Raw genomic sequence first — 27,368 nt, forward strand, 5'->3', positions numbered from 1 at the left:
GCAGAATGTAAACACAGCACTTGCAGGCATCTCGGGAGGTTGTTTGTGAATGGGAGAGCATCCATTCCTACGGCACACACGCACACACACACGCGCGCACACACACACGCACACGCACGCACACACACACACACGTGCACACACACACGCACGCACACACACACACACTAAAGTTGTAACTTTTAAAGAGTATTTAACCTATATTTCACCATATAAATCATTGGGAATAAACATTATTTAAAAATATTTACTTTTAAAAACAGAGCCAAACCTCAGTGCACACTAACTCAGACAAGTCCTTCTCCAGCTCATCTGCACATTTCATAAACTAGTAAAGTTTAACACAACATGCTGGAATGTCATTCTACTGACGGCTTCCTGTTTGGAGTCAACCGGTAAACAGACAGAAAAGAGAAAATGGAGCCCACATTTAAATTCGCATGTGTGTGTGTGTGTGGAGGGATGTTTTCTATTTGCACATTTGAAATGTCTTTATTGAACATTTGTATTTTTTATTTCACGATTGAGAGAGAGAGAGGGAGAGAGAGAGGGAGGGAGAGAGGGAGAGAGAGAGAACACTCTAAACAAACAACAACACGAAGAGTTACAGTGCCTTCGGAAAGTATTCAGACCCCTTCACTTTTTCCATGTTTTGTTACGTTAAAGCCTTTAAAAACCTCTTAGGGTCCCTTACTGCCCAAATCCCATTACGGGGATCATTTGACAACATCCGGTGAAATTGCAGAGCGTGAAATTCAAAAATACTAAATTTGTAATATTAAACAATCATGAAGATACAAGTGTCTTACGTCATTTAAAAGCGTAGCTTCTAAATTTTTGTCAGATTTCATAAAGGCTTTACCGCGAAAGCATACCATGCGATTATCTGAGGACAGCGCCCCGCATACAAAAGCATTAAAAACATTTTCCAACCAAGCAGATGCATTATGAAAGTCAGAAATAGCGAAAAAATAAATTGCTTATCTTTGAAGATATTCTGCTTTTTGCAATCCCAAAGGTCCCAGTTACACAATGAATGGTTGTTTTGTTCGATAAAGTCCTTTATATACCAAAAATGTCAGTTTATTTGGTGCGTTTGATTCAGAAATGCACCTGTTCCAACTCGCCCAACATGATTCTAAAAAGTTAACTGTAAAATTTGTCCAAACATTTCAAACAACGTTTCTAATCCAACCTCATGTACCCTAATATGTAAATAATCTATAACATTTAAGACGGAATAAACTGTTTTCAATCCCGGAGAAAAACAACGTGAAGTGCACAATCATTCACGCGCACCAAAAGACAAGAGTCCTTCTGAGTGACACTTAGAAAGAATATGAATACTTCAGAAGGACTTCCGGCGCCAACAGAGATGGCCGCCTCGCTTCGCGTTCCTAGGAAACTATGCAGTATTTTTTATTTTTTTTACGTGTTATTTCTTACATTGGTATCCCAGGTAATCTTAGGTTTCATTACATACAGTCGGGAGGAACTACTGAATATAGGAGCAACGTCAACTCACCATCATTACGACCAGGAATATGACTCTCCCGAAGCGGATCCTGTGTTTTGCCTTCAACCCAGGACAATGGATCGGATCCCAGCCGGCGACCCTAAACAACGAAGCCGTAAATGGGGCAAACGAAGCGGTCTTCTGGTCAGGCTCCGGAGACGGGCACATCGCGCACCACTCCCTAGCATACTACTCGCCAATGTCCAGTCTCTTGACAACAAGGTTGATGAAATCCGAGCAAGGGTAGCATTCCAGAGAGACATCAGAGACTGTAACGTTCTTTGCTTCACGGAAACATGGCTCACTCGAGAGACGCTAACGGAGTCGGTGCAGCCAGCTGGTTTCTTCACTCATCGCACCGACAGAAACAAGCATCTTTCTGGTAAGAAGAGGGGCGGGGGGGGTATGCCTTTTGATTAACGAGAGGTGGTATGATCATAACAACATACAGGAACTCAAGTCCTTCTGTTTACCTGACTTAGAATTCCTCCTAATCAAATGTCGACCGCATTATCTACCAAGGGAATTCTCTTCGATTATAATCACAGCCGTATAAATTCCCCCCCAAGCAGACACATCGATGGCCCTGAACGAACTTTATTTGACTATATGTAAACTGGAAACCACATATCCTGAGGCTGCATTCATTGTAGCTGGGGATTTTAACAAGGCTAATCTGAAAACAAGACTCCCTAAATTCTATCAGCATATCGATTGCACAACCAGGGCTGGTAAAACCCTGGATCATTGTTATTCTAACTTCCACAATGCATATAAGGCCCTCCCCTGCCCTCCTTTTGGGAAAGCTGACCACGACTGCATTTTGGTGCTTCCAGCCTACAGACAGAGACTAAAACAAGAAGCTCCCGCGCTCAGGTCTGTTCAACGCTGGTCCGACCAATCTGATTCCACGCTTCAAGACTGCTTCGATCACGTGGATTGGGATACAACAACATTGACGAATACGCTTACTCGGTGAACGAGCAAGTGCATTGACGATGTTATACCCACAGCAACAATTAAAAGATTAAAACAATTAAAACAATTAAAACAATTAAATTAAAACAATTAAAACAATTAAAACAATTAAAAGATTCCCAAACCAGAAACCGTGGATTGATGGCAGCATTCGCGCGAAACTGAAAGCGCAAACCACTGCTTTTAACCAGGGCAAGGTGACCGGAAACTTGACCGAATACAAACAGTGTAGCTATTCCCTTCGCATTGCAATCAAACAAGCTAAGCGTCAGTATAGAGACAAAGTAGAGTCACAATTCAACGGCTCAGACACAAGAGGTATGTGGCAGGGTCTACAGTCAATCACGGATTACAAAAAGAAAACCAGCCCCGTCACGGACCAGGATGCCTTGTTTTTGCCCGCTTTGAGGACAATACAGTGCAACTGACACGGCCCGCAACCAAAACCTGCGGACTCTCCTTCACTGCAGCCGACGTGAGTAAAACATTTATACGTGTTAAACCTTGCAAGGCTCCCCAGCCGCGTCCTCAGAGCATGCGCAGACCAGCTGGCTGGTGTGTTTATGGACATATTAAATGAATCCTTATCCCAGTCTGCTGTTCCCACATGCTTCAAGAGGGCCACCATTGTTCCTGTTCCCAAGAAAGCTAAGGTAACCGAGCTAAATGACTACCACCCCATAACTCTCACTTCCGTCAACATGAAGTGCTTTGAGACTCAAGGTCAACAAAACAAAGGACATGATTGAGGACTTCAGGAAACAGCAGAGGGAGCACCCGCCTATCCACATCGATGGGACAGTACTGGAGAGGGTAGTAAGTTTTAAGTTCCTCGGCGTACACATCACAGACAAACTGAATTGGTCCACCCACACAGACAGCGTTGTGAAGAAGGCGCAGCAGCGCCTCTTCAACCTCAGGAGGCTGAAGAAATTCAGCTTGTCACCAAAAGCACTCACAAACTTCTACAGATGCACGATCGAGAGCATTCTGTCGGGCTGTATCACCGCCTGGTACGGCAACTGCTCCGCCCACAACCATAAGGCTCTCCATAGGGTAGTGAGGTCTGCACAACGCATCACCAGGGGCAAACTACCTGCCCTCCAGGACACCTACACCACCCGATGTCACAGGAAGGCCATAATGATCATCAAGGACAACAACCACCCGAGCCACTGCCTGTTCACCCCGCTATCATCCAGAAGGCGAGGTCAGTTCAGGTGCATCAAAGCAGGGACCGAGAGACTGAAAAACAGCTTCTATCTCAAGGCCATCAAGGCCTCAAGGCCATCAGACTGTTAAACAGCCACCACTAACATTGAGTGGCTGCTGCCAACATACTGACCCAACTCCATTTAATAATGGAAATTGATGGGAATTGATGTAAAAATGTATCACTAGCCACTTTAAACAATGCCACTTAATATAATGTTTGCATACCCTACATTACTCATCTCATATGTATATGTATATACTGTACTCTATATCATCTACTGCATCTTGCCATCTTTATGTAATACATGTATCACTAGCCACTTTAAACTATGCCACTTTATGTTTATATATACCCTACATTACTCTTCTCATATGTATATACTGTACTCTATACCATCTACTGCATCTTGCCTATGCCGTTCTGTACCATCACTCATTCATATATCGGTATGTACATATTCTTTATCCCTTTACACTTGTGTGTATAAGGTAGTAGTTGTGGAATTGTTAGGTTAGATTACTCGTTGGTTATTACTGCATTGTCGGAACTAGTAGCACAAGCATTTCGCTACACTCACATTAACATCTGCTAACCATGTGTATGTGACAAATAAAGTTTGATTTGATAAAAAAAAAAAAAACACCTAGCAATTTCTAAAGACTGTTGACATCTAGTGGAAGCCATAGGAACTGCAATCTGGGTCCTAATATTTAGGTTTTCCCATAGAAAAGCAATGGAAAGTCCAATGACCTCCAAAACATTTTCCTGGATGGATTGTCCTCGCGGTTTTGCCTGGCAAATCAGTTCTGTTATACTGACAGACATTATTTTAGAGTGTTTTCTATCCAATACTACCATGCATATGCTTCTGGGCCTGAGTAACAGGCAGTTTAATTTGGGCACCTCAGTCATCCAAACTTCCGAATACTGCCCCTTAGCCTTAAGAAGTTTTAAACTGGTTTTTAGAAATGTTTGCAAATGTATACATTTTTGGGGAAATATCACATCAGACCCTTTACTCAGTACTTTGTTGAAGCACCTTTGGCAGCGATTACAGCCTCAAGTCTTTTGGGGTTTGACGCTACACCTGTATTTCGGGAGTTTCTCCCATTGTTCTCTGCAGATCCTCTCAAGCTCTGTCAGGTTGGATTGGGAGCATCGCTGCACAGCTATTTTCAGGTCTCTCCAGAGATGTTTGATCAGGTCTGGCTGGTTCACTCAAGGACATTCAGAGTCCCGAAGCCGCTCCTGTGTTGTCTTGGCTGTGTCCTTAGGGTTGTTGTCCTGTTGGAAGTTGAACCTTCGACCCAGTCTGAGGTCCTGAGCGCTCTGAGGCCCTGCTCCGTTCCTTTTTTCCCTCGATCCTGACTATTTTCCTAGTCCCTTCCACTGAAAAACATCCCCACAGCATGATGCTGGCACCACCATGCTTCACCGTAGGGATGATATTGGCCAGGTGATGAGCGCTGCCTTGTTTCCTCTAGATGTGACGCTTGGCATTCAGGCCAAAGAGTTTAATCTTGGTTTCATCAAACCTGAACATCTTGTTTCTTATGGTCTGAGAGTCTTTAGGTGCCCTTTGACATACTCCAAGTGGGCTGTCATGTGCCTTTTACTGAGAAGTGGCTTCCATCAGGCCACTCTACCATAAAGGCCTGATTGGTGTAGTGCTGCAGAGATGTTTGTCCTTCTGGAAGGTTCTCCCATCTCCACAGAGGAGCTCTGCCAGAGACCATGGTTCTTTATCACCTCCTTGACCAAGGCCCTTCTCTCACGATTGCTGAGTTTGGCCGGGCGGCCAGCTCTAGGAAGAGTCTTGGTGGTTCCAAACTTCTTGTATTTAAGAATGATGGAGGCCATGGGTTTTCCTGGGGACCTTCAATGCTGCAGACGTTTTTTGTACCTTTCCCCAGATCTGTGCCTCGACACAATCCAGCTCTATTCCTTTGACCTTGTGGCTTGGTTTTTGCTCTAACATGCACTGTCAACTGTGGGACTTTATATAGACAGGCGTTTGCCTTTTCAAATCATGTCCAATCAAATTGTTTTTATCTCAGATGGAATCCAATTAACTTGTAGAAACATCTCAAGAATGATCAATGGAAAGAGGATGCACTTGAGCTCAATTTCGAGTCTCATAGCAAAGGGTCTGAAAACTTATTTAAATAAGGATTTCTGTTTTTATTTCTAATAAATTTTCAAAAATGTCTAAAAAACGTTTTTCACTTTTTCATCATGTGTGTAGATTGTTGAGAAAAATAAATAATTGAATCATTTTCAGAATAAGGCTGTAACGTAACAAAATGTGAAAAAAAATGATGGGGTCTGAATACTTACCAGATGCACTGTATCAATACAAAACTGAGATGTATGGATAAACCACTCCTACAATCTTTTTGGCTCTATAACAAAGAACAAACAGCAAAACATATACGTGATCAAATACAATACTTAGAATCAACTATTGAAGACTACCAGAACCCACCGGATTTTCAAATTACATTGAATGCACTACAGGACAAAATACAAACCCTCCAACCTAAAAAGACCTCTGGTCTTGATGGTATCCTCAATTAAATAATAAAATATACAGACCACAAATTCCAGCTCTGACATGTTCCCCAATATTTAAAACCAAGGACTGATCACCCCAATCCACAAAAGTGGAGTCATATTTCACCTCAACAACTACTGTGGGATATGCGTCAACAGCAACCGTGGGGAAATTCTCTGCATTATCATTAACAGCAGACTCATACATTTCTTCAGTGAAAACAAAGTACTGAGCATATGTCAAATGGGCTTTTACCAAATTACCGCACCACAGACCATGTATTCACCCTGCACAACCTAATTGACAAACAAACCAACCAAAACAAAGGCAAAATCTTCTCATGCTTTGTTGATTTCAAAAAAGCTTTTGACTCAATTTGGTACAAAGTTCTGCTATACAAATTAATGGATAGCAGATTATGAAATCCATGTACACAAACAACAAGTGTGCTGTTAAAATTGGCAAAAACACACACATTTCTTTCCAGAGAGCCATGGTGTGAGACAGGGATGCAGCTTGAGCCCCACTCTCTTCAACAAATATATTAACAAATTGGCGAGATCACTAGAACAGTCTGCAGCACCTGGCCTCACCCTGCTAGAATCTGAATTCAAAATGTCTACTGTTAGCTGATTATCTGGTTCTTCTGTCCCCAACCAACAAGGACCTACAGCAGCACCTAGATCGTCTAAACAGATTCTCAGACCTGGGCCCCAACAGTCAATCTCAGTAAGACAAAAATAAAAGTGTTCCAAAAAGGTCCAGTTGCCAGGGCCACAAATACAAATTCCATCTAGACACAATTGCTCTAGAGCACACAAAAAACTATGCATACCTCAACCCAAACTTCAGCTGCACAGGTAACTTCCACAAAGCTGTGAACGTTCTGAGAGACAAGGCAAGAAGTGCCTTCTACGCCATCAAAAGAAACATCAAATTTGACATCCCAATTAGGATCTGGTTAAAAATACTGGAATCAGTTATAGAACCCATTGCCCTTTATGGTTGTGAGGTCTCAGGTCTGTTCACCAACAAATAATTCACAAAATGGGACAAATACCAAATTGAGACTCTGCATGCAGAATTCTGGAAAAATATCCTCTGTGTACAACGTAAAACACCAAAAATGCATGCAGAGCAGAATTATCAAAATCCAGAAAAGAGCTGTTAAATTCTACAACCACCTAAAAGGAAGTGATTCTCAAACCTTCCATAACAAAGCCATCACCTACAGAGAAATGAACCTGGAGAAGAGTCCCGTTAGCAAGCGGGTCTTGGGGCTCTATTCACAAACACAAACAGACCCCACAGAACTCCAGGACAGCAACACAATTAGACCCAACCAAATCACGAGACAACAAAAATATGATTATTGGAAATATTGGAAATAATTAACAAAAAAAACATTGCATACTAGAATGCTATTTGGCCCTAAACAGAGAGTACACAGTGGCAGAATACTTGACCACTGTGACTGACCCAAAATTAAGGAGAGCTTTGAGAGAGGCTGACGTAGGCAGACCTGGCAATCAAGAGAAAACAGGCTATGTGCACACTGCCCACAACATGAGGTGGATACTGAACTGCACTTCCTAACCTCCTGCCAAACGTATGACAATATTAGAGACACATATTTCCCTCAGATAACACAGACCACCAAATAATTGTTATAAACTCCCATATCTATTGCGTGAAATATGAAATTTGAAATGTCTTCAATTGGAAATTTTGTGAGTGTAATGTTGCTGTTACTGTTTATTTTTGATTGTTTATTTAACTTTATTTATTATCTATTTCACTTGCTTTGGCAATGTTAACATACGTTCCCTGTGTCAATAAAGCCCTTTGAATTGAGAGAGAAAGAGAGAGAGCGAGAGAGAGAGAGAGTGAGAGAGAGAGAGAGAGAAAGAGAGAGAGAGAGAAGACCGCCGAGCTACGAGGGGGAGGTTGGGTGGGGTGTGATGTCAGCCCCTTAGAATCCCATTCTCCCCCCTTTTACCCGCTCTCTCCTCTTCTCCCCCCTTTTACCTGCTCTCTCCTCTTCTCCCCCCTTTTACCTGCTCTCTCCTCTTCTCCCCCCTTTTACCTGCTCTCTCCTCTTCTCCCCCCTTTTACCTGCTCTCTCCTCTTCTCCCCCCTTTTACCTGCTCTCTCCTCTTCTCCCCCCTTTTACCTGCTCTCTCCTCTTCTCCCCCCTTTTACCTGCTCTCTCCTCTTCTCCCCCCTTTTACCTGCTCTCTCCTCTTCTCCCCCCTTTTACCTGCTCTCTCCTCTTCTCCCCCTTTTACCCGCTCTCTCCTCTTCTCCCCCTTTTTACTTGCTCTTGCTCTCTCCTCTTCTCCCCCCTTTTATCTGCTCTATCCTCTTCTCCCCCCTTTTACTTGCTCTCTCCTCTTCTCCCCCCTTTTATCTGCTCTATCCTCTTCTCCCCCCTTTTACTTGCTCTCTCCTCTTCTCCCCCCTTTTACTTGCTCTCTCCTCTTCTCCCCCTTTCACCTGCTCCCCCTTTTACCTGCTCTCTCCTCTTCTCTCCTCTTCTCCCCCTTTCACCTGCTCCCCCTTTTACCTGCTCTCTCCTCTTCGCCCCTTTTACCTGCTCTCTCCTCTTCTCCCCACTTTTACCTGCTCTCTCCTCTTCCCCCCCTTTCACCTGCTCTCTCCTCTTCTCCCCCTTTTACCTGTTCTCTCCACTCCCCCTTCTCCTCCTCTTCTCCCCCCTTTTACCTGCTTTCTCTTCTTCTCCCCCTTTTACCTGCTCTCTCCACTTCTCCCCCTTTTACCTGCTCTCTCCTCTTCTCCCCCTTTTACCTGCTCTCTCCTCTTCTCCCCCTTTTACCTGCTCTCTCCTCTTCTCCCCCTTTTACCTGCTCTCTCCTCTTCCCTCCGTTTACTTGCTCTCTTCTCCCCCTTTTACCTGCTCTCTCCACTTCTCCCCCTTTTACCTGCTCTCTCCACTTCTCCCCCTTTTACCTGCTCTCTCCACTTCTCCCCCTTTTACCTGCTCTCTCCTCTTCTCCCCCTTTTACCTGCTCTTCCCCCTCTTTACCTTCTCTTCTCCCCCGCTTTACCTGCTCTCTCCTCTTCCCCCCTTTTACCTGCTCTCTCCTCTTCTCCCCACTTTTACCTGCTCTCTCCACTTCCCCCCCTTTCACCTGCTCTCTCCTCTTCTCCCCCTTTTACCTGTTCTCTCCACTCCCCCTTCTCCTCCTCTTCTCCCCCTTTTACCTGCTTTCTCTTCTTCTCCCCCTTTTACCTGCTTTCTCTTCTTCTCCCCCTTTTACCTGCTTTCTCTTCTTCTCCCCCTTTTACCTGCTCTCTCCTCTTCTCCCCCTTTTACCTGCTCTTTCCTCTTCTCCCCCTTTTACCTGCTCTTCCCACTCTTTACCTTCTCTTCTCCCCCTTTTACATGCTCTCTCCTCTTCTCCCCCCTTTTACATGCTCTCTCCCCTTCACCCCCTTTTACCTGCTCTCTCCTCTTCCCCCACTTTTACCTGCTCTCTCCTCTTCTCCTCCCTTTTATCTGCTCTCTCCTCTCCCCCTCCTTTTACCTGGTCTCTCCTCCCCCCCTTTACCTGCTCTCTCCTCTCCCCCTCCTTTTACCTGGTCTCTCCTCCCCCCTTTTACCTGCTCTCTCCTCTTCCCCCACTTTTACCTGCTCTCTCCTCTTCTCCTCCCTTTTACCTGCTCTCTCCTCTTCCCCCACTTTTACCTGCTCTCTCCTCTTCTCCTCCCTTTTACCTGCTCCCTCCTCTCCCCCTCCTTTTACCTGCTCTCTCCTCTCCCCCTCCTTTTACCTGCTCTCTCCTCTCCCCCTCCTTTTACCTGGTCTCTACCTCCCCCATTTTACCTGCTCTCTCCTCTTCCCCCCCTCTGTTCTGCTCTCTCCTCTCCCCCCTTTTACATGCTCTCTCCTCTCCCCACCCCCCCTGGTTTGAGAATAGCGGGGACTAGGGGTTAATGTTATGCAACAAACTGAATGCCCTCACTGAAGGCTCGGAACACAGTCACACACACACACACACACACACACACACACACACACACACACACACACACACACACACACACACACACACACACACACACACACACTGCCTTGTTCCGTTGGCATTGGTGGATGTGTGCTGTTTTTCTATTAAGAAGTGGTGGGGTAAGCGTGAACTGCAGCATGGCTGTCGTGAAGATGACAGGAGACTGACTGACTGGGGAACCCTGTGTTGTGGAAGAGATTGACTGACTGACTGACTGACTGGCTGAGGGAACCCTATGTTGTGGAGGAGACTGACTCACTGACTGGGGGAACCCTATGTTGTGGAGGAGACTGACTGACTGGCTAGGGGAACCCTGTGTTGTGGAGGAGACTGGTTGGCTGACTGACTGTGGAACCCTATGTTGTTGAGGAGACTGACTCACTGACTGGGGGAACCATATGTTGTTGTGGAGACTGACTCACTGACTGGGGGAACCCTATGTTGCGGAGGAGACTGACTCATTGACTGTGGGAACCCAATGCTGTGGAGGAGACTGACTGACTGAGGGAACTCTATGTACTTGAGGAGACTGACTGACTGGGGGAACCCTATGTTGTGGAGGAGACTGATTGACTGGCTAGGGGAACCCCATGTTGTGTAAGAGATTGACTCACTGACTGGGGATCCCTATGCTGTGGAGGAGACTGACTCACTGACTGGGGAACCCTATGTTGCTGAGGAGACTGACTCACTGACTTGGGGAACCCTATGTTGTAGAGGAGACGACTGACTGATGAGGGAACCCCATGTTGTGAAGGAGACTGACTCACTGACTGGGGGAACCCTATGTTGTTGAGGAGACTGACTCACTGACTGACTGGGGAACCCTATGTTGTTGAGGAGACTGACTCACTGACTGACTGGGGGAACCCTGTGTTGTTGAGGAGATTGACTCAATGACTGGGGGAACCCTATGTTGTGGAGGAGACTGACTGGCTGGGGAACCCAATGTTGTGCAGGAGACTGACTGACTGGGGAACCCTATGTTGTTGAGACCGACTCACTGACTAGGGGAACCCTATGTTGTGGAGGAGACTGACTCACTGACTGGGGGAGCCCTATGTTGTGGAGGAGACTAACTGACTGGCTAGGGGAACCCTGTGTTGTGGAGGAGACTGACTCACTGGCTATGGGAACCCTATGTTGTGACTCTACTCTAGTCTAGTCAACACACCACAGCACAGCACAGCCCAGAACTGCACAGCACAGCCCATCACAGAACACCACAGCCCAGTATAGAACAGCACAGAAATGCAAAGAACAGCACAGTACAGAACAGCACAGAATAGCACAGCAGAGAACAGTTCAGCACAGCACAGTACAGAACAGATCTGCACAGAACAGAACATCACATTACAGAACTGCACAGAACAGCACATTACAGAACAGCACAATACAGAACAGCACAGCACAGCACAGCACAGTACAGAACAGCACAGAACAGCACAGAACAGCACAGCACAGTACAGAACAGCACAGAACAGCACAGAACAGCAGAGAACAGTACAGTACAGGTCAGGAGTTCAGAGAGGAGCTGGCCCTCATAGGACCTGGCCCTGTGTTGGAGGTCAGAGAGGACCTGGCCCTGTGTTTGAGGTCAGAGAGGACCTGGCCCTGTGTTGGAGGTCAGAGAGGACCTGGCCCTGTGTTGGAGGTCAGAGAGGACCTGGTCCTCTGTTGGAGGTCAGAGAGGACCTGGCCCTGTGTTGGAGGTCAGAGAGGACCTGGCCCTGTGTTGGAGGTCAGAGAGGACTTGGCCCTGTGTTGGAGGTCAGAGAGGACCTGGCCCTGTGTTGGAGGTCAGAGAGGACTTGGCCCTGTGTTGGAAGTCAGAGAGGACCTGGCCCTGTGTTGGAGGTCAGAGAGGACTTGGCCCTGTGTTGGAGGTCAGAGAGGACCTGGCCCTGTGTTGGAGGTCAGAGAGGACTTGGCCCTGTGTTGGAGGTCAGAGAGGACCTGGCCCTGTGTTGGAGGTCAGAGAGGACCTGGCCCTGTGTTGGAGGTCAGAGAGGACCTGGCCCTGTGTTGGAGGTCAGAACTGTTTATGTAGAAAGGAGACACCTTGGGGATATGCGAAGCCGAAAGCAACAACGTGTGAATATGTGTCATTATAGAACACAGTTACACACACACACAGTTACACACACAGTTACACACACAGTTACACACACAGTTACACACACACACACACACACACACACACGCACACACACACACACACACACACACACACACACACACACACACACACACACACACACACACACACACACACACCTCTTTGTTCCAACTGGGGTGTTAATTTCACCCTGAGGCTCGGCGAGTGCTGACCCCAAAACTTTGCAACCCTGTGAAGTGAACATTGGACTGTTTTGCACCATTTTGATTGGTCAGTTTGTTGATATCCTTTCGGTGACTCCTTGCAGACTGAAGAGCCTCTTGACTCCTTATATCTGTGTCATAATTCAAGTTTAGGTTAACAAGTATTGCACTTGCTCATTATCATGCTGCACGTAGGGCTAGGGTTACTGCTGGATGTACAGTGCCTTGCGAAAGTATTCGGCCCCCTTGAACTTTGCGACCTTTTGCCACATTTCAGGCTTCAAACATAAAGATATAAAACTGTATTTTTTTGTGAAGAATCAACAATAAGTGGGACACAATCATGAAGTGGAACGACATTTATTGGATATTTCAAACTTTTTTAACAAATTAAAAACTGAAAAATTGGGCGTGCAAAATTATTCAGCCCCTTTACTTTCAGTGCAGCAAACTCCCTCCAGAAGTTCAGTGAGGATCTCTGAATGATCCAATGTTGACCTAAATGACTAATGATGATAAATACAATCCACATGTGTGTAATCAAGTCTCCGTATAAATGCACCTGCACTGTGATAGTCTCAGAGGTCCGTTAAAAGCGCAGAGAGCATCATGAAGAACAAGGAACACACCAGGCAGGTCCGAGATACTGTTGTGAAGAAGTTTAAAGCCAGATTTGGATACAAAAAGATTTCCCAAGCTTTAAACATCCCAAGGAGCACTGTGCAAGCGATAATATTGAAATGGAAGGAGTATCAGACCACTGCAAATCTACCAAGACCTGGCCGTCCCTCTAAACTTTCAGCTCATACAAGGAGAAGACTGATCAGAGATGCAGCCAAGAGGCCCATGATCACTCTGGATGAACTGCAGAGATCTACAGCTGAGGTGGAAGACTCTGTCCATAGGACAACAATCAGTCGTATATTGCACAAATCTGGCCTTTATGGAAGAGTGGCAAGAAGAAAGCCATTTCTTAAAGACATCCATAAAAAGTGTTGTTTAAAGTTTGCCACAAGCCACCTGGGAGACACACCAAACATGTGGAAGAAGGTGCTCTGGTCAGATGAAACCAAAATTGAACTTTTTGGCAACAATGCAAAACGTTATGTTTGGCGTAAAAGCAACACAGCTCATCACCCTGAACACACCATCCCCACTGTCAAACATGGTGGTGGCAGCATCATGGTTTGGGCCTGCTTTTCTTCAGCAGGGACAGGGAATATGGTTAAAATTGATGGGAAGATGGATGGAGCCAAATACAGGACCATTCTGGAAGAAAACCTGATGGAGTTTGCAAAAGACCTGAGACTGGGACGGAGATTTGTCTTCCAACAAGACAATGATCCAAAACATAAAGCAAAATCTACAATGGAATGGTTCAAAACTAAACATATCCAGGTGTTAGAATGGCCAAGTCAAAGTCCAGACCTGAATCCAATCGAGAATCTGTGGAAAGAACTGAAAACTGCTGTTCACAAATGCTCTCCATCCAACCTCACTGAGCTCGAGCTGTTTTGCAAGGAGGAATGGGAAAAAATGTCAGTCTCTCGATGTGCAAAACTGATAGAGACATACCCCAAGCGACTTACAGCTGTAATCGCAGCAAAAGGTGGCGCTACAAAGTATTAACTTAAGGGGGCTGAATAATTTTGCACGCCCAATTTTTCAGTTTTTGATTTGTTAAAAAAGTTTGAAATATCCAATAAATGTCGTTCCACTTCATGATTGTGTCCCACTTGTTGTTGATTCTTCACAAAAAAATACAGTTTTATATCTTTATGTTTGAAACCTGAAATGTGGCAAAAGGTCGCAAAGTTCAAGGGGGCCGAATACTTTCGCAAGGCACTGTACAGTGTAACCATGAGCAACCACAATACATGTTACACTGTTTCTGGACAGGACACACACACACACACACACACACACACACACACACACACACACACACACACACACACGAGTTGTAGGTATATCAGTTCTATGAGTTGCAGGTAGATCAGTTCCATGTAGGTGTAGGTAGATCAGGTCCATGCAGGTGTAGGTAGATCAGTTCCATGCTGGTGTAGTTAGATCAGTTCCATGCAGGTGTAGGTAGATCAGGTCCATGCAAGTGCAGGTAGATCAGTTCCATGCAGGTGTAGGTAGATCAGCTCCATGTAGGTGTAGGTAGATCAGTTCCATGTAGGTGTAGGTAGATCAGTTCCATGCAGATGTAGTTAGATCAGTTCCATGCAGGTGTAGGTAGATCAGGTCCATGCAGGTGTAGGTAGATCAGTTCCATGCAGGTGTAGTTAGATCAGTTCCATGTAGGTGTAGGTAGATCAGTTCCATGCAGGTGTAGTTAGATCAGTTCAATGCAGGTGTAGTTAGATCAGTTCAATGCAGGTGTAGGTAGATAAGTTCCATGTAGGTGTAGGTAGACAAGTTCCATGTAGGTGTAGTTAGATCAGTTCCATGCAGGTGTAGGTAAATCAGTTCTATGTAGGTGTAGTTAGATCAGTTCCATGTAGGTGTAGGTAAATCAGTTCCATGTAGGTGTAGGTAGATAAGTTCCATGTAGGTGTAGTTAGATCAGTTCCATGCAGGTGTAGGTAAATCAGTTATATGTAGGTGTAGTTAGATCAGTTCAATGCAGGTGTAGGTAGATAAGTTCCATGTAGGTGTAGGTTGATAAGTTCAATGTAGGTGTAGTTAGATCAGTTCCATGCAGGTGTAGGTAAATCAGTTCCATGTAGGTGTAGGTAGATCAGTTCCATGTAGGTGTAGGTAGATCAGTTCCATGCAGGTGTAGTTAGATCAGTGTAATGCAGGTGTAGTTAGATCAGTTCCATGCAGGTGTAGGTAGATACGTTCCATGTAGGTGTAGGTAGATAAGTTCAATGTAGGTGTAGTTCAGTTCCATGCAGGTGTAGGTAAGTCAGTTCCATGTAGGTGTAGGTAGATCAGTTCCATGCAGGTGTAGGTAGATCAGTTCCATGCAGGTGTAGTTAGATCAGTTCCATGCAGGTGTAGTTAGATCAGTTCCATGCAGGTGTAGTTATATCAGTTCCATGTAGGTGTAGGTAGATCAGTTCCATGCAGGTGTAGGTAGATCATTTCCATGCAGGTGTAGTTAGATCAGTTCCATGCAGGTGTAGTTCGATCAGTTCCATGTATGTGTAGTTAGATCAGTTCCACGTAGGTGAAGGTAGATCAGTTCTATGTAGGTGTAGTTAGATCAGTTCCATGCAGGTGTTGGTGGATCAGTTCCATGCAGGTGTAGGTAGATCAGTTCCATGCAGGTGTAGGTAGATTAGTTCCATGCAGGTGTAGTTAGATCAGTTCCATGCAGGTGTAGTTAGATCAGTTCCATGTAGGTGTAGATAGATCAGTTCCACGTAGGTGTAGGTAGATCAGTTCTATGTAGGTGTAGTTAGATCAGGTCCATGCAGGTGTAGGTAGATCAGTTCCATGCAGGTGTAGGTAGATCAGTTCCATGCAGGTGTAGTTAGATCAGTTCCATGTAGGTGTAGGTAGATCAGTTCCATGTAGGTGTAGGTAGATCAGTTCCATGCTGGTGTAGTTAGATCAGTTCCATGCAGGTGTAGGTAGATCAGTTCCATGCAGGTGCAGGTAGATCAGTTCAATGCAGGTGTAGGTAGATAAGTTCCATGTAGGTGTAGGTAGATCAGTTCCATGTAGGTGTAGGTAGATCAGTTCCATGCTGGTGTAGTTAGATCAGTTCCATGCAGGTGTAGTTAGATCAGTTCCATGCAGGTGTAGGTAGATCAGTTCCATGTAGGTGTAGTTAGATCAGTTCCATGCAGGTGTAGGTAAATCAGTTCCATGCAGGTGTAGTTAGATCAGTTCCATGTAGGTGTAGGTAGATCAGTTCCATGTAGGTGTAGGTAGATCAGTTCCATGCAGGTGTAGTTAGATCAGTTCCATGCAGGTGTAGGTAGATCAGGTCCATGCAGGTGTAGGTAGATCAGGTCCATGCAAGTGCAGGTAGATCAGTTCCATGCAGGTGTAGGTAGATCAGCTCCATGTAGGTGTAGGTAGATCAGTTCCATGTAGGTGTAGTTAGATCAGTTCCATGCAGGTGTAGTTAGATCAGTTCCATGCAGGTGTAGGTAAATCAGTTCTATGTAGGTGTAGTTAGATCAGTTCCATGTAGGTGTAGGTAAATCAGTTATATGTAGGTGTAGTTAGATCAGTTCAATGCAGGTGTAGTTAGATCAGTTCAATGCAGGTGTAGGTAGATACGTTCCATGTAGGTGTAGGTAGATCAGTTCCATGTAGGTGTAGGTAGATCAGTTCCATGCAGGTGTAGTTAGATCAGTTCAATGCAGGTGTAGTTAGATCAGTTCAATGCAGGTGTAGGTAGATAAGTTCCATGTAGGTGTAGGTAGATCAGTTCCATGTAGGTGTAGGTAGATAAGTTCCATGTAGGTGTAGGTAGATCAGTTCCATGCAGGTGTAGTTAGATCAGTTCAATGCAGGTGTAGTTAGATCAGTTCAATGCAGGTGTAGGTAGATAAGTTCCATGTAGGTGTAGGTAGATAAGTTCAATGTATGTGTAGTTAGATCAGTTCCATGCAGGTGTAGGTAAATCAGTTCCATGTAGGTGTAGGTAGATCAGTTCCATGCAGGTGTAGGTAGATCAGTTCCATGCAGGTGTAGTTAGATCAGTTCCATGCAGGTGTAGTTAGATCAGTTCCATGCAGGTGTAGTTAGATCAGTTCCATGTAGGTGTAGGTAGATCAGTTCCATGCAGGTGTAGGTAGATCAGTTCCATGCAGGTGTAGTTAGATCAGTTCCATGTAGGTGTAGTTAGATCAGTTCCACGTAGGTGAAGGTAGATCAGTTCTATGTAGGTGTAGTTAGATCAGTTCCATGCAGGTGTTGGTGGATCAGTTCCATGCAGGTGTAGGTAGATCAGTTCCATGCAGGTGTAGGTAGATCAGTTCCATGCAGGTGTAGTTAGATCAGTTCCATGCAGGTGTAGTTAGATCAGTTCCATGTAGGTGTAGTTAGATCAGTTCCACGTAGGTGTAGGTAGATCAGTTCTATGTAGGTGTAGTTAGATCAGGTCCATGCAGGTGTAGGCAGATCAGTTCCATGCAGGTGTAGGTAGATCAGTTCCATGCAGGTTTTGGTGGATCAGTTCCATGCAGGTGTAGGTAGATCAGTTTCATGCAGGTGCAGGTAGATCAGTTCCATGCAGGTGTAGGTAGATCAGCTCCATGTAGGTGTAGGTAGATCAGTTCCATGTAGGTGTAGGTAGATCAGTTCTATGTAGGTGTAGTTAGATCAGGTCCATGCAGGTGTAGGTAGATCAGTTCCATGCAGGTGTAGGTAGATCAGTTCCATGCAGGTGTTGGTGGATCAGTTCCATGCAGGTGTAGGTAGATCAGTTCCATGCAGGTGCAGGTAGATCAGTTCCATGCAGGTGTAGGTAGATCAGTTCCATGCAGGTTTAGGTAGATCAGTTCTATGTAGGTGTAGTTAGATCAGTTCCATGCAGGTGTAGTTAGATCAGTTCCATGCAGGTGTAGGTAGATCAGTTCCATGTAGGTGTAGGTCGATCAGTTCCATGCAGGTGTAGGTAGATCAGTTCCATGCAGGTGTAGTTAGATCAGTTCCATGTAGGTGTAGGTAGATCAGTTCCATGTAGGTGTAGGTAGATCATTTCCATGCAGGTGTAGTTAGATCAGTTCCATGCAGGTGTAGGTAGATCAGGTCCATGCAGGTGTAGGTAGATCAGGTCCATGCAAGTGCAGGTTGATCAGTTCCATGCAGGTGTAGGTAGATCAGCTCCATGTAGGTGTAGGTAGATCAGTTCCATGTAGGTGTAGGTAGATCAGTTCCATGCAGGTGTAGTTAGATCAGTTCCATGCAGGTGTAGGTAGATCAGGTCCATGCAGGTGTAGGTAGATCAGTTCCATGCAGGTGTAGTTAGATCAGTTCCATGCAGGTTTAGGTAGATCAGTTCCATGCAGGTTTAGGTAGATCAGTTCCATGCAGGTGTAGGTAGAGCAGTTCCATGTAGGTGTAGGTAGATCAGTTCCATGCAGGTGTAGTTAGATCAGTTCCATGCAGGTGTAGTTAGATCAGTTCAGTGCAGGTGTAGTTAGATCAGTTCAATGCAGGTGTAGGTAGATAAGTTCCATGTAGGTGTAGGTAGATAAGTTCCATGTAGGTGTAGTTAGATCAGTTCCATGCAGGTGTAGGTAAATCAGTTCTATGTAGATGTAGTTAGATCAGTTCCATGTAGGTGTAGGTAAATCAGTTCTATGTAGGTGTAGTTAGATCAGTTCAATGCAGGTGTAGTTAGATCAGTTCAATGCAGGTGTGGGTAGATAAGTTCCATGTAGGTGTAGGTAGATAAGTTCCATGTAGGTGTAGGTAGATCAGTTCCATGCAGGTGTAGTTAGATCAGTTCAATGCAGGTGTAGTTAGATCAGTTCAATGCAGGTGTAGGTAGATAAGTTCCATGTAGGTGTAGGTAGATAAGTTCAATGTAGGTGTAGTTAAATCAGTTCTATGTAGATGTAGTTAGATCAGTTCCATGTAGGTGTAGGTAAATCAGTTCCATGTAGGTGTAGGTAGATCAGTTCCATGCAGGTGTAGGTAGATCAGTTACATGCAGGTGTAGTTAGATCAGTTCCATGCAGGTGTAGTTAGATCAGTTCCATGCAGGTGTAGTTAGATCAGTTCCATGCAGGTGTAGTTAGATCAGTTCCATGCAGGTGTAGTTAGATCAGTTCCATGTAGGTGTAGTTAGATCAGTTCCACGTAGGTGAAGGTAGATCAGTTCTATGTAGGTGTAGTTAGATCAGTTCCATGCAGGTGTTGGTGGATCAGTTCCATGCAGGTGTAGGTAGATCAGTTCCATGCAGGTGTAGGTAGATCAGTTCCATGCAGGTGTAGTTAGATCAGTTCCATGCAGGTGTAGTTAGATCAGTTCCATGTAGGTGTAGTTAGATCAGTTCCACTTAGGTGTAGGTAGATCAGTTCTATGTAGGTGTAGTTAGATCCGGTCCATGCAGGTGTAGTTAGATCAGTTCCATGCAGGTGTAGGTAGATCAGTTCCATGCAGGTGTAGGTAGATCAGCTCCATGTAGGTGTAGGTAGATCAGTTCCATGTAGGTGTAGGTAGATCAGTTCCATGCTGGTGTAGTTAGATCAGTTCCATGCAGGTGTAGGTAGATCAGTTCCATGCAGGTTTAGGTAGATCAGTTCTATGTAGGTGTAGTTAGATCAGTTCCATGCAGGTGTAGTTAGATCAGTTCCATGCAGGTGTAGGTAGATCAGTTCCATGTAGGTGTAGGTCGATCAGTTCCATGCAGGTGTAGGTAGATCAGTTCCATGCAGGTGTAGTTAGATCAGTTCCATGTAGGTGTAGGTAGATCAGTTCCATGCAGGTATAGTTAGATCAGTTCCATACAGGTGTAGGTAGATCAGTTCCATGCAGGTGTAGTTAGATCAGTTCCATGCAGGTGTCGGTAAATCAGTTCCATGTAGGTTTATGTAGATGAGGGGAGAAGAGGGAGTGAGCAGTAAAAAGCATGTCACCGCCAGTCTTTGGTTAACTCAGGCCTGCTATTTATAATGGTGTTTCTAAGCATGGTGTTTCTAAGCAAGAAGTTTTAGGTTGTAGTTATTATAGGAATTATAGGACTATTTCTCTCTATACCATTTGTATTATACATCGACAACAGCCACCCTCGAAGCAGCGTTACCCATGCAGAGCAAGGGGAACAACTACTCCAAGTTTCAGAGCGAGTGACGTTTGAAACGCTATTATCACGCACCCCGCTAACTATCTAGCCATTTCACATCGTTTACACCAGCCTAATCTCGGGAGTTGATAGGCTTGAAGTCATAAACAGCGAAATGCTTCAAGCATTGCAAAGAGCTGCTGGCGAAATGCACAAAAGTTATGTTTGAATGAATGCGTACGAGCCTGCTGGTGCCTACCATCACTCAGTCAGACTGCTCTATCAAATCATAGACTTAATAATAACATAATAACACACAGAAATACGAACCTTTGGAAACTATCATTTCGAAAACAAAACGTTTATTATTTCAGTGAAATACGGAACCATTCTGTATTTTATCTAACAGGGATGGCATCTCTAAGTCTAAATATTGCTGTAACATTACACAACCTTCAATGTTATGTCATAATTACGTAAAATTCTGGCAAATTAGTTCACAATGAGCAAGGCAGCCCAAACTGTTGCATGTACCCTGACTCTGCTTGCAATGAACACGAGAGAAGTGACAATTTCACCAGGTTAGTATTGCCTGCTTACCGTTCTTTTAGCTAAATATGCAGGTTTAAAAATATATACTTCTGTGTATTGATTTTAAGAAAGGCATTGATGTTTATGGTTAGGTACACATTGGAGCAACGAAAGTCCTTTTTCGCGAATGCGCACCGCATCGACTATATGCAACGCTAGATAAACTAGTAATATAGTATAGTATGATATAGTAATATCATCAACCATGTGTATTTATAGCTAGTGATTATGATTGATTGATTGTTTTTTATAAGATAAGTTTAATTCTAGCTAGCAACTTACCATGGCTTCTTACTGCATTTGTGTAACGGGCAGGCTCCTCGTGAGGCAGGTGGTTAGAGCGTTGGACTAGTTAACCATAAGGTTGCAAGATTGAATCCCTGAGCTGACAAGGTAAAAATCTGTCGTTCTGCCCCTGAACAAGGCAGTTAACCCACCGTTCCTAGGCCGTCATTGAAAATAAGAATGTGTTCTTAACTGACTTGCCTCGTTAAATAAAGTTGTACAAAAAAAATCGGCAAAATCTGCGTCATAAAAATGCCGATTTCAGATTGTTATGAAAACTTGAAATCGGCCCTAATTAATCGGCCATTCCGATTAATTGGTCGGGCTCTAGTAGATATTCTGCTGTTTTATCACGCATGCAATGATGATCGAGGAAGTGACTTCTTTGTTGTTGTAATATCCCAAACGGACGTGGCTGTTTCACAACATAGGGGTTCGAGCTTTAAGCAGGACGAATGGATGTCGGCCATACACAGTAGATTAACTTGTGGAATCATCTGAAAACAACAGGAATTGATGGCCGATGTTCTCTGGTCAGGAGTGATAGGACGGCTACCTGCAGCATACGGCTTACGTTCTATTGGTCTGACTTGTCCTTCAGAGGCAGAGCTGGAGACAATGATGTCTCATCCTATAGTGAAAAAACGGATAGTGTTATCTTGTACCTTTATGTAAATGTAACAGTATGTCAGAGCGAAGCCGTGGCTAGCAGGTTTGGAGGACTTTGCGAGGTAGAGAGGCATGGCTGGTACTGAAAAGCTGCTTTTGAAGCTGTTGGGGCTCTGAGCTCACGTACAGGGCTTAGCCCCACCATGCTAGGTAGTGAGGGAGGAAGGGGACGGAAGAACGACTTTCTCCCTCCTTTTTTGTCTTTGTAAGGCTGAGGCAGAGATCAAATACTGAGGTAGAGACTGGCATTTTATGACACTGTACTGACATTCTAAGGCTATTGAAAAAAATATTGGTAACCGGGGCTGACAAGTCATCACATGCATTATTGTTCTTTCAGGAAGGCTGATGTATACATTAATGTGATTTTATAGTTTGTTATAGAAGGTTGTGTGTTTTTGTACATCAGACCAGGTTCTGAAAGTTGTGTATGTAATATGTGTTGGTGTGTGTACATACAATACTGACCGTGTGTCTGTACTCTGGTGTGCAGTGGGCGGCAGGGTGAATCAGGAGCTGAAATACACACGTCTGAAGATGGGCGAGGAGTCCATGTTCAGTCCCCAGCTGATGATTCAGGCACCGCGCCAGGAGGGCGCTAACGTGCTCACTTTGGAGGCGCTACAACAACACCTGGACTCAGCCATCAGTGCCAGCCAAGTGCACGTTTACCTCTTTAACAGGTAACACACACCCACACACACTGTACTTACATGCACGCATACACACACACACCAGCTGAGTGCACGTTCGCCGCTATAACAGGTGACACACACACACACACACACACACACACACACACACACACACACACACACACATTCAAACAAATTATGTTTTAGATTGTTCAAAGCTGTTGTGCAAGTGATATATTGAATGCCTCCATTTCAGACAATGGAAATTGGAACATTTATGCTACAAATCAGGAGAAATGGATACTGAAGCTCATGTTGTGAACCAGGTAAGCATGAGTGAACTGAATTTGTCTCTCTCTTTTTACACCAAACACTGCCTCTCATACAGTGGAATAGAATGTGATTAGTAGTTGTAGAGCGTCAGTGGTCACGTGGTTTCTGCTGTTGTTGTGATGTTACTATCATGTGATGTTACTATAATTTAATGTAACCATAATGTGATGTTAGTATAATGTGATGTTCTACTGTACTGATTATAGCATCAGTGGTAACATGGTGTCTGCATTCTCCTGTCAGATCATTGAAAAGCTCCACCCCTGTCTCATCATCACTCCGCTGGACTGTTTCTGGGAGGGAGCCAAGCTCCAGTCTGGATTGGTCTACCTCCCGTGAGTACACATTACACACATCACTCATTATACACATCACTCATTATACACATCACTCATTATAAACATCACTCATTATACACATCACTCATTATACACATCACTCATTATACACATCACTCATTATAAACATCACTCATTATAAACATCACTCATTATACACATCACTCATTATACACATCACTCATTATACACATCACTCATTATAAACATCACTCATTATACACATCACTCATTATACACATCACTCATTATAAACATCACTCATTATAAACATCACTCATTATACACATCACTCATTATAAACATCACTCATTATACACATCACTCATTATAAACAACACTCATTATAAACATCACTCATTATAAACATCACTCATTATACACATCACTCATTATACACATCACTCATTATAAACATCACTCATTATAAACATCACTCATTATAAACATCACTCATTATACACATCACTCATTATACACATCACTCATTATAAACATCACTCATTATAAACATCACTCATTATACACATCACTCATTATAAACATCACTCATTATACACATCACTCATTATACACATCACTCATTACACACATCACTCATTATAAACATCACTCATTATACACATCACTCATTATACACATCACTCACTACACACATCACTCATTATACACATCACTCATTACACACATCACTCATTATACACATCACTCATTATACACATCACTCATTATAAACATCACTCATTATAAACATCACTCATTATAAACATCACTCATTATACACATCACTCATTATACACATCACTCATTATAAACATCACTCGTTATACACATCACTCATTATACACATCACTCATTATAAACATCACTCATTATAAATATCACTCATTATAAACATCACTCATTATACACATCACTCATTATACACATCACTCATTATACACATCACTCATTACACACATCACTCATTATAAACATCACTCATTATACACGTCACTCATTATACACATCACTCACTACACACATCACTCATTATACACATCACTCATTACACACATCACTCATTATACACATCACTCATTATAAACATCACTCATTATAAACATCACTCATTATAAACATCACTCATTATACACATCACTCATTATACACATCACTCATTATACACATCACTCATTATACACATCACTCACTACACACATCACTCATTATACACATCACTCATTATACACATCACTCACTATACACATCACTCATTATACACATCACTCATTATACACATTACTCATTATACACATCACTCACTACACACATCACTCATTATACACATCACACATCACACACATCACTCATTATAAACATCACTCATTATACACATCACTCATTATACACATCACACATTATACACATTACTCATTATACACATCACTCACTACACACATCACTCATTATACACATCACTCATTATACACATCACTCACTATACACATCACTCATTATACACATCACTCATTATACACATTACTCATTATACACATCACTCACTACACACATCACTCATTATACACATCACACATTACACACATCACTCATTATAAACATCACTCATTATACACATCACTCATTATACACATCACACATTATACACATCAACAATTATACACATCACTCATTATACACATCATACATTATACACATCATACATTCTACATATCATACTTTATACACATCACATTATACACATACATTATACACATCATACATAATACACATCACACATTATTCACATCACTCATTATTCATATCATACATTATACACATCATACATTATACACATCACACATTATACACATCATACATTATACACATCATACATTCTACATATCATACTTTATACACATCACATCACACATTATACACATCACACATTATACACACCATACATTCTACATATCATACTTTATTTTCTTCACACCACACATTCTACACATCACACATTACACACCACACATTTGACACATTATACACATCACACATTATACACTCCACACATTATACACACCACACATTCTACACATCATACATTCTACACATTTCATCACACATTGTACACATCACAAATAATACACATCACACATTATATACATCATACATTATACACATCATACACATCATACATTATCCACATCATTCATTATGCACATCACACATTATACACATCAAACATTATACACATCACACATTATACACATCATACATTATACACGTCACACAATATACACATCACATCACACATTATACACTTCATACATTATACACATCACTCATTATACACATCACATCATACATTATTCACATCACACATTTTACACATCGCATCACACACCAAATCCAGCACACAGATCACATCACTGCCTATAGCTCTGGAAACTACGATTTACAAATGTTGCTCTCTGGAGTGCTGGGTTCTGGAGTGTTGAGTTCTGGAGTGTTGAGTTCTGGAGTTTTTGTTTCTGGAGTGTTGGTTTGATGTTGGAGATTGTGGATTTCTGTGATTTGGAGTTGTGTCTACCCACCACTCCTAGTGGCATATCACACCCTCTGCAGTGGACCAACTTTGACCCCAAGGAGTTCCTGACAGTGCTTCGGGCTCTGAAGGTCCAGGTAGACAGCTGGGAGGTGATGCTGGAGAAGGCTGAAGTGGGACATGGCTACATGGACCGGCCCTGTCTCAACCCCCAAGACCCCGACTGTCCCCTCACTGCCCCCAACAAGAACACCACCAAGGTACACACACACACACGCATGATGCAGAAACGCACACATATGCGCACACACATCCATGTATATGCTGTTTGTACACATGCATGCACACACCCATACAGACACAGACCCATTGACTATGTTGTTGTGTTGTAGCCCTTTGACTTGGCTCGCATCCTGACTGGCGGCTGCCATGGCCTCTCCAGGAAGTACATGCACTGGCAGGAAGAGCTGATTGTAGGGGGGACCACCAAGAACGGCACCGGACCACTACTCAGGTAGGAAAGAGAGAGATAGAGAGAGAGGGCCTACAGCAGAGAGGGCCTACATCAGCACCTAGATCTTCTGCCCAGATTCTGTCAGACCTGGGCCCTGCCAGTCTATCTCAGTAAGACAGAAATAATGGTGTTTTTGGTCACAGGTCCAGGAATGGCTGAAGAATTGCAACATTTGCCTAGAACTAATGCTGCAGACTGCAATACTGGGTGATTTGAAAAGCCATAGTCAATCAATCAATAATATAACAATTATTTTAGCAAAAATGTTTATTTTTAATTTACCATCTGTAGAAGCTATGAGAATAGAAAGATTCAATACTTTTTTGAAGCATAACAGCACCGTTGAAAAATATATGGCAAATAGAAATCCAAAATGGATGATGTTGAGAGATAGATGGGAGGGGTTGAATGGAGCTGAAGGGTGGGATTAATAACAAGATAACCAATGTAAAGCATACGGGGTCTGTAAAATGTATATAGGTTCAGAACTTTTGTGAAATAGCAGAGTTACAAACTGGATGGACATCAGAAATAGAGGAAGGACTAAAAACAAACAAAAAATAACTATTGGAAAATAGACTGTGAATGTAAAATGTATATAAGATGTATAAATTGAAGGTAAAAGCAGAAGTGTTTATTAGTTTACTCGAATTGGGGGATCGGCGGTAGGGTTTGCGGGGAATAATAATAAAGGTATATTCTTTTAAAAAGTATGTATGTCTATATAGGTATGTGTATGTATATATGTGTATATATATGCATGTGTGTATGGATATATATATATTTACCCCCAAAATATATGGGGGATTGGAAATGATGCAGACAATTACATTGATGGAACCAATATTATTTCCTCAATATTTAGCTGATCCACCCCTTTAAACAAAAAATAATAATAATGTTGTTCCAAAATTCCATCTAGACACAGTTGCCCTAGAGCACACAAAAAAACAATGCATACCTCGACCTTAACATCAGCGCCACAGGTAATTTTCACAAAGCTGTGAACGATCTGAGAGACATGGCAAGAAGGGCATTCTATGCCATCAAAAGGAACATAATACTCAACATACCAATTAGGAACTGGCAAAAAATATTTGAATCAGTTATAGCCCTTTATGATTGTGAGGTCTGGGGTCCACTCACCAACCAAGAA

At 43.3% G+C, this 27,368-nt stretch overlaps 1 protein-coding gene across 1 annotated transcript in view; it reads left to right on the top strand.

The window, feature by feature from the left end:
• The window catches only part of LOC110535101 (protein patched homolog 1), a 150,026-nt gene that overhangs the window by 31,697 nt on the left and 90,961 nt on the right, over nucleotides 1–27,368 (top strand). Inside the window, exons 3-7 of the mRNA XM_036936201.2 lie at nucleotides 22,359–22,548; nucleotides 22,757–22,826; nucleotides 23,077–23,168; nucleotides 25,757–25,958; nucleotides 26,091–26,212. Coding sequence (XP_036792096.2) covers nucleotides 22,359–22,548; nucleotides 22,757–22,826; nucleotides 23,077–23,168; nucleotides 25,757–25,958; nucleotides 26,091–26,212 — 676 coding nt within the window. The remainder of the gene's footprint in view (nucleotides 1–22,358; nucleotides 22,549–22,756; nucleotides 22,827–23,076; nucleotides 23,169–25,756; nucleotides 25,959–26,090; nucleotides 26,213–27,368) is intronic.

The sequence above is a fragment of the Oncorhynchus mykiss genome, chromosome 11 (assembly GCF_057628025.1).
Source record: "Oncorhynchus mykiss isolate SJ-2025 chromosome 11, ASM5762802v1, whole genome shotgun sequence".
NCBI lineage: Eukaryota > Metazoa > Chordata > Actinopteri > Salmoniformes > Salmonidae > Oncorhynchus > Oncorhynchus mykiss.